Raw genomic sequence first — 8,788 nt, 5'->3', positions numbered from 1 at the left:
GAAGTAAGAATAAGAGATGTATAATGTACCAATCAGAAGGCTGGATTACTCCTGGACCATTGTTAGCACGAAGGGTGATCTAAAGAGACGAGAGGAGAAAAACACAAGAAATTCCTGTTACGTACACATGACAGCTGTCAAGGCACAGATCTGCAGTGGTTTGCTTGGCTACATTTTTATATTTCAGCCATACCATAGGTATGGTGAGTATGGTGAAATATATTGTATTCGTAATGTTTCTTCTTTCTCCAGTCAAATCTTTATTCCTTGACCGAATAACTTGAAATTTTGCACAAGGGTAGACGTTTTTTTTTCATTTTTTTTTCATATCTGCCCCTAAAATGATGTTATTTTGTTTTTTTTGGTCAATTTTCCACCAAAACTGTATATGATGGACCCCTGTACCCTGATATGACAACCGAATGACCTGAAGGTTTTGCACGGAGGGGGAATTTTTAAAATCATTTTTTGGACTTTGGCGACTACTGGTATGTCAAAGACTTTCAGTGGGGTTATTTTTGAACTGGTCTATAAATTTGCAATTTTACATGGGGTGTGCTTGCATGTAGGGGGCATTTTTAAAAATCCATTTTTGGACTTTGGTGATTATGTCAAAGTCCTATTTTAGCAGATGTATTTTGTGACTGCTCCACATATGGGTATCACAGGAAGAGTTCATTCTTGTACACGGAGGGGGATTCTTTTCAAATTCAATTTTGGGCGGATGATGATTCAAAATTTAGACTGGTCTATCTTATCTTGTTATGCACAGTGGACCTTTTTTTTTACTAAATTCAATTTTGGATTCGGTTTCTTATTCAAAAGGCCATGTTTTCTGCGGGAGTATTCCTGGACTGGTCTATTGTGCAAATTCACTTAGGGTGCACTGGAGTCCATACTTGCACGGGGGGGATTTTGTAAGATTCATTTTTTGGTTAAATCGTCATTAGTAAAAGTGATATTTCAAATGGGTGATTGTTGCATGGGGAGGGAGATGGCTGAAATATGCTTTCTAGTTCAACTAAGTCTTGTTTGCAAATATCATGGGCAATTTCAGACATGAGCAGACTCTTTTGATGACACAAATCTATCTCTTTGAAGAATTTTGGACAAATCAATAAGCCTGTGTTGTTAACTGGTTGCTATACATGTATGTGTTATTTAGGCCACTAAGGCGAGTATGGTCTACAATTTTTAAAATCTAAGATTCAATTGTGTCTTGGATAGATGAAATAGAGCAAGAATGCAACGACAAACTTGTAACTGGACTTTCAAACGAACTGGACAGTGATGTGCACATACATTTCATACAGTCACAAACAACAGCACTGCTCTCAACACTTCACACATAGATCACTTACACATGCCAGACTCACATGTCTTCAGCATTATTGCCAGACTCACATGTCTTCAGCATTATTGCCAAGTTAAGTACACAGAATAGGGCAAGCCATTCATGTAAGCATCAGCATCTACTGAAATGGAACAGTAATCTGAAGCAACAGTACCTTACACCACTAGCTGTGTCCTTTTATGTCCTAACTTTTCTACTACATGAGAAAACATTCCTTTTCTCTGTTTCATTTAGTTCAAACATCAAATGCAGTGCCATAAAGAATTTGCCAGGAAAATATCTTTCATTTTGGTAGTTCTTCCCTAAAGAGAAGTTTGAGATTCTGAAGTACAAAAAAAATGTACCTTGCCATCCTTGAGTTCAATGGCGAGAGCATCAGGCCTCTCAGATGACACACTGAGCAGGAGGGCTTCCCGCTGGCTGGTTCTGAACTCAAACACAACCTCCATGTCCTGTCCTACATGGTACGAGTCATCTGTGGAGCAACAGAAGTTAAAGGTGGTTAGATACCCAAGTAGAAACAAGATTTAATTTGATTTGATTTATTCGGCTGTATTCCAGATAGCAACCACTATCTTTCGTAAGTCTCCGCCCTTGCCGGTGTCCCAAGCTCGGATGTGAAAGAGAGAAGGTTGTGCGCTGGGTCACCATCCCACCACGTGAAAGTTACAGTGCCACTGAAACGCTGACGAACTCAGAAAGTTATTCTTCTTCGGGCGTGGAATTGAGGACGGGCAGAACCCCACATGACGAGTGGAAATGAAAGCCGAGAGGAAGTTTCCATTTTGAGGGAGTCCTTGGCAGCACCCAAACAACTACTTAGAATTGCAGCTTGGAATGTGAGAACCATGTTCAAGGCAGGCAAAACATTACAAGTCGTAAAAGACATGGAGAGATACAGGTTGAACATCCTTGGTGTAAGCGAAATGAGATGGACTGACTCAGGCACAGTAATGCTCAATTCAGGTCAAACAGTATGCTACTCGGGTAAGACAAATGGTCAACACCAGGAAGGCGTAGGCGTCATCATGGACAAAGAGGCAAGGAAAAGCCTGTTAGGATGGGAACCGGTTAGTCTGTGCATTATAAGAGCAAGGTTTTACCTAAGACATGTAAAGACAACCATTATTCAATGCTACGCACCAACCGAACAGGCAACGGAAGAGGAGAGATCTCTTCTATTATAGCAACCTTCAGGACCAGATAGATCAAACTCCACGGCACAACATTCTCATCCTGATGGGGGATTTTAACGCCAAGGTCGGCACAGATAATGTAGGGTACGAAGCGTGCATGGGAAAAGAAGGTGTCGGTGACAGGAACAACAACGGTCAATGGCTGGTTGATGTATATATGGAGAATGGTCTTGTCATTGGAGGTACAATCTTCAAACAAAAGAACATACACAAGCTGTCTTGGGTATCCCCAGATGGGAGAACGAGCAAATTCAGATTGACCACATCTGTATAAATCGGAAGTGGAGGAGGTCTTTGAGAGACGTCAAGGCCATTAGAGGTGCTGATGCAAGCAGCGACCACCACCTGATGTTGTGCAAACTACAGCTGAAACTTAGAAAGGTAAGCAAAGGCAAGTCAGAATGATCCACTCTTCGACTCTGGGAAATTCAAGAACCCAGCAGTAAAAGAGCAGTTCACCGTGGAACTGAAGAATATGTTTCAGGTCCTCAACAACATTCCAGTTGACGACATAAATGCCAGATGCTAGAATGTACACAAAGTCTTCACAGATACCAACAAGGTAGTACTAGGATACCGCAAACGAGAGAGAAAGGAGTGGCCATCGGACACCACTTGCAATTGGTACCTGGTAAAAGTAAAAGGGAGCTAAACAACACATGCTGAATGGAAGTGAGAGGCAAAGGGCTGCAGCAGCCAAGACCTACCAAACAAAGAACAAAGAAGTCAAAAGAAGTGCAAGAAGAGACAAACGTGTGTACATAGATAGCTTAGCAACTAAGGCACAACAAGCAGCAGAGATGGATGACACAAGAACTGTATACAAAATTACCAAACAGTTATCAGGAGATCTCACAAATAGGGCCACAGCAGTTAAGGACAAGAACGGGAAAGTACTTATGGATGGAAAAGACCAGTTGAACAGATGGGCAGAGCACTTTACTTAGTCTTTAGAGAGACATTAACAGACCTGCCCCCGAGTCCGAAGCAGACATCAAGGATATGGGGCTCAACATAGAGATGAAACGTAGTCCTATCACACTTCAGGAGATTGTAAATGCCATAAAGGATACGAACAGAGCTCCAGGTGAAGACAGTGTGACAGAAGACATGCTGAAAGTAGACCCAGTAGTAACTGCCAGAGGTTTGATAACACTCTTCAACCAAGTCTGTTACAAAGAAATGGTACCAGGAGCTTGGAAAAGAGGGATACTAGTAAAGCTGCCAAAGAAAGGAGATCTATCGGCCTGTGGAAATTGGAGAGGTATCAATCAGCTGCAGTTACAGGTAAGATTTTCTGTAGAGTCCTCCTACACAGTACTGGCAAGGAATCGGACATAGAAAAACATGACCCATTTCAGAACTTTAAAAATAACTTTACACGCGTGGAAGACGCTCCATTGACAAGGTACTGCGAGAAGAACAGGCTGGATTTAAAAGTGGCAGGGGATGTACAGACCAGATTTTTGTCTTACGCACCATCGTTGAGCAGTCTCTCGAATGGAGCTCTTCTCTTTACATAAATTCCATTGATTTTGAGAAGGCCTTCGACAGTATACACCACCCTTCACCATGGAAAATACTGCAGGCATTGGAAATGGTTGGGACATATTCTGCGTATGAATAAGAACCGACACCCTTATGTCGCTCTCAAATGGACTCCCCAAGGAAAACGGAACAGAGGCAGGCCTCTAGGGACCTGGAGAAGGGGAGATGAAAGCAGCACAAAAGACCTGGCATGAAGTTAGATGGATGGCCCAAGATAGGAGGGACTGGAGGAAGTTTGTCAGTGCCTTATGCTCCACCAAAGGGAGCGAAGAGGATTAGGTAAGTAGGTATCATAAGTGACTGGGAATGGATCTGAAGTCAAGTGTAACCTGTTTTAATGCTCAATCATATATGCATCATGGACTTGTCCTTCAGATTCATTTTTCATAACTGATTTAAGATGGTGAATGCTATCTGAAATAGCCAAATCTAAGATAATTTGTCCAATTACTTGTTTCATTTTGTCATACGTATTTATTAAACTACTGGACTTAGCATAAAAAGTTACAGAATAACTACTGCCGTGTACAAAAACGTACAGGTATTGAACTTTTAGGACCTACATGCATATCTCTACCAATCTGACAAAGTTAATTATGGTCTTCAGTGACAGACAAGTATGGAGACATATTTAATATGAAACAAGAACAACAGTTGTGTTTATTTAGACTTCAGGTATCTTATACTATAGAGAGGACCTATGCTTTTGATAGGATCTCATCTCAATTGGTATTGTGTGCCAGTGCAGAAATGAAGAAATAACTTTCAAGACACAATTGTGAAAGAAGTAGCATCATCTTACTTAATACTGCATATCCTGTGCCACCGAAGTATGATCCTCCAGTGACCTTCTGGAAGCAGCTCCCCGTGTCAGCCCTGGTGGCTGGTCGGGCCAGGTTCTGTAGCTCACCCTGGATCTCCAACATACGCACACACATCTCCATGCTGTTGGTCAACTGTGTAAAACGCACATGGAAGATGAAGACACAAAAAATAAAAACTGATCCCACCAATACATGTACAACTTACATGTGTGAGCAGTTTGATGCATGTATTCAGTGCAATTTAACTTGTATTGACTACCTCAATATATTTTGTACCTGTTGGTTTTCATTCATTACCTTATTGCTTTTCTTCACACTAAACATGTTCATGGATGCATTTAGTCATATATAAGAAACAAATTTTCCCATGCTTTCAGCTAGTTCAAGGCTATAACCATTCTTCAGTCTGAATGAATCAAAGTGGTGGTGGAAGTTGGTACATTATATAATGACAATTAAAGACAGGTAACTTTTGACGCTTCAAATTAAAGGATTGTTCATAATGATCTTCAGGTAGTCACAACAGACATCACTGGCCAAATATAACCTAGGAATTCACACATAACTATAAACAGAGCACAAAAAGTACTTGAGTTTGTTTGCTGTTGACAAGGCAACAGAAAATGAAGACAGGTTTGACAAAACATTGGGTGCTATTAAAGGAAGGGTAGCACAAACGACATGCAGTGATTTCTAAGTCAGATCATGAGTTTGGTTAGATAACTTCAGACACAGACAGTGGCTGAGGTGACAATGTTACATAATATGACATAAAGATGTTGACTGCAGCCATATGTGTCAAGATAGCTGAAATGTATTACCTTATCACCTGGGAAGGAACAATATTCTTTTTTTTTCATATATTTCATGTATTTCTACCTTTTGCTTTCAGTGAATGCACTTCATCACCAACAAAATTCCTTACACAGCTAAAAAAATTATTGTATATTTACTTGTGATACAAAAATGGAGTGTTTTGCCCAAAGACAGTTTACCGGCTATTCAAATCAACAAAACATGAACAAACATACCTTTCCTATCCTCTTGGTAGCATTATATATATATTCATCGTTATAAATATGAAGACCTCCCAGGTAGAAGTCTTCAGTCAAATCCAGGACGGTGAATTCTCCTGGGCTCTTGCCCTTCTGTCTGTAACGTCCATCTATGGTCAGGATTCCATTCCTGCCGTTTGTGGCAATTTCAAGCTGTCATCACAAACGCAGGAATTATCATTTAAGTCCTTCCCACACTGGATGGTGCATGGGGTAACAACCATCTATGTTTCAATAGCCCTTTGGCCAGAATATTTGCATTTCTATCAAACTGAGGGCAAGGCTTCAAGAACTGCTGTGCACATGTTTTTTAAACCTTGTCATTAATTACAAGATACAAAGTAGAAGAGCTGTCAACTCTAATCATGTACATGTAGAGTCTGCAATAGGAGACAGAGAATCCAGTTTTGGAATCTAGACTGGTACCGAAGTCAAACTACACATTTCTAACCTGGTCTTTGTAACCAAGAACAACAGAAAACACACATCCATATTTGATACTAAACTTGGTCCTGTATTAAGCACAAGAACACCAAATTAGGAAGAACAGTTCGTACCATATGCCGCTTTCCATCGTTCACAGTGACTGTGCTGCTGATCTCCACTGGACCCTTCCCATTGTCAAACTTAAACTTCACCAGACCACCTTCCAGCTGGATGGCAGCGAAGTCTTTATGGTCGTCTTTGGCAATGTAGAACACCAGGCCATCCGACTCAAAGGTGCGGATCTCCACCTTCACTGAAAACCTGAGGAAGGGTATCATTAGTTATTACAACAGGACTAAACAGTACATGTACATGTAGTTTACAAACATCAAAGCCAAGGAAATACTGGAGCTTCATGATGTGAACAAATAGTACTGAAAAGAAAATGCCTCTTGAAGTAATTTTTGTTGATTTAAAACAATGTGTTCTTTCCATTACTTATATTCTGAGGACAGAGCAAAAGAAACAATCATTCTAAAGCAAAAAAGATAAAAAGATGACCTTACTCTTCCTTGACATTGTTGGGATCTATCTTGAATGTCATGTGGCTGTTGTTAGTCAGTCCAAATTGGAAGGCTCCTGAAATGATCTTGGAGGTTTGGTTGGCAGGAGCTGCACAGCCAGTAGGAGGGCCTGTATTCGGGGGCTGGAAGGCAACCACACACAATCACTGACTGTACTTAAAAATATTACTAGTCCTTAGACCTATGACGTTCAACTGGCCTTGATACCCATAGACTTAATCTATTGCAGGCTCTCTATTGTACTCGTGCATTAGCTTAAACTACACCTCTGAAAGAGAGAAGAGAAACATTTACGATCAATTGCCTCATTATGAAGTTAACATATGCACATTGTCCCTTTCTTCACCATCTTAACTTATAAATTGAACTAGTTCTTAGACCTATTAACTTATAACTGGCCATGATGCCTATAGTATAATCTATTGTACTTAATATGCATTAGCTTGAACTACACCTTTGAAAGAGAGAAGAGAACTGTGACAAACATTTCACAATTGATGTAGAGTACAAACTGCAAATTAGGTCTGTAAAAAACACTGATGAAAGGAATACGGTCAACAAAACATGTACACATACATGTATAACAACACTGGTTAAGGGGAAAGAGCGGTATATGTATATGTACCCGTATACATGTATGTACACCAGTACACCCCCCTTGTGTGGCCCCACCAATCCAACATGCACCAGGACGTCGCGCCTCCTGGCGTAAAACTCTGGAATCCCACATTTATACATGTACAATCATACGCTTTGAGTACAAACTCTCAAATAGTATCAATAAAGGATCACAATGTCATAAATGTCTTGTACTTTCGTCCCTCATCTATTCCATGTTTGTAGAGTAAGTTGCATATATTCTAGCATTTCATAGATGGCCTTGCAATCTTACAAGCCGCCTAATGTCACAGCGCAGCGGACGCTGCGCTACGATGTACATGGTTTTTTGGTTCACGGAATGTTCCATCGCAAAAATGTGTGCCCTAATCCCAAACTATGCAACTACAGTGATTTCTGGACTTAGTCAAGCACTTAAAACACCAAAACTACAATTAAAATACTTGATAACTTTATTTCTGTCGCAAACAGCGCTCAGTCTTTTCATTCCGCCAGCTGGTGCGGCCGGCGCAACTCAAGTCCAAAATGGTACCGACGCCGTGTTGAAAAAAAACCATACATGGTGGTGGTCACATGACTTCAAATCACGTGGTCGACAAAAATGCTGGACCCGGAGATGTGAGTGTGAAAAATCGTATATCGTGTAAGCTCCGATTATCCAGCAAGAAAGACACTCACATGACAAAGATGTAGCTTAACTTGAAAGTTCATCTGTGTTGGTACAAGTCATTCTTGAAATAGTTGAACTGTAATTTCCAACACCAAAATTGGACTCACCCATATTTTCGACTGCACAGCATCAGTCTTTGTCAAGGAATGAACAATCCACTGCTGTCATAACGTCACGTTATGCAAATAGAACACGTGACTCAGTAAGCAGTGGATTATAGGTTGCAGGGAGTCTATGGCGCCCACCGTCTCTGTTCAGGGATGGTTGTAGAGCCCGGATGTAGATTGCTTCTTTAATCCCTCTGGCGAAAAAGTCTGGTTCTGTGTCCAAAATTTCAACTTTGTCTAGTGACACTGAATGACCCGGCGATTCTATGTGTATATGTTGGGAAACTTCTGAGGTTTTTGAACTCTTGCGTTTGTGCTCAAGGAACCTGGTCTTAAGTGATCTCTCAGTCTCCCCAATATAGGTTTCTGTACAAGGGCCTCTGATGTTCTGTCCTTGGCACTTAAT

At 40.8% G+C, this 8,788-nt stretch overlaps 1 protein-coding gene across 1 annotated transcript in view; it reads right to left on the bottom strand.

Annotated features, from left to right (window-relative positions):
* The window catches only part of LOC118408556 (laminin subunit alpha-2-like), a 108,638-nt gene that overhangs the window by 2,301 nt on the left and 97,549 nt on the right, over positions 1-8,788 (bottom strand). Inside the window, exons 57-62 of the mRNA XM_035809368.1 lie at positions 6,970-7,109; positions 6,535-6,724; positions 5,954-6,130; positions 4,901-5,054; positions 1,699-1,829; positions 32-79 (exon numbers count right to left, since the gene is read on the bottom strand). Of these exons, the coding sequence (XP_035665261.1) occupies positions 32-79; positions 1,699-1,829; positions 4,901-5,054; positions 5,954-6,130; positions 6,535-6,724; positions 6,970-7,109 (840 nt within the window). The remainder of the gene's footprint in view (positions 1-31; positions 80-1,698; positions 1,830-4,900; positions 5,055-5,953; positions 6,131-6,534; positions 6,725-6,969; positions 7,110-8,788) is intronic.

The sequence above is a fragment of the Branchiostoma floridae genome, chromosome 2 (genome assembly GCF_000003815.2).
Source record: "Branchiostoma floridae strain S238N-H82 chromosome 2, Bfl_VNyyK, whole genome shotgun sequence".
Classification (NCBI taxonomy): domain Eukaryota; kingdom Metazoa; phylum Chordata; class Leptocardii; order Amphioxiformes; family Branchiostomatidae; genus Branchiostoma; species Branchiostoma floridae.
This window is presented reverse-complemented; position numbering and strand designations above follow the sequence as displayed.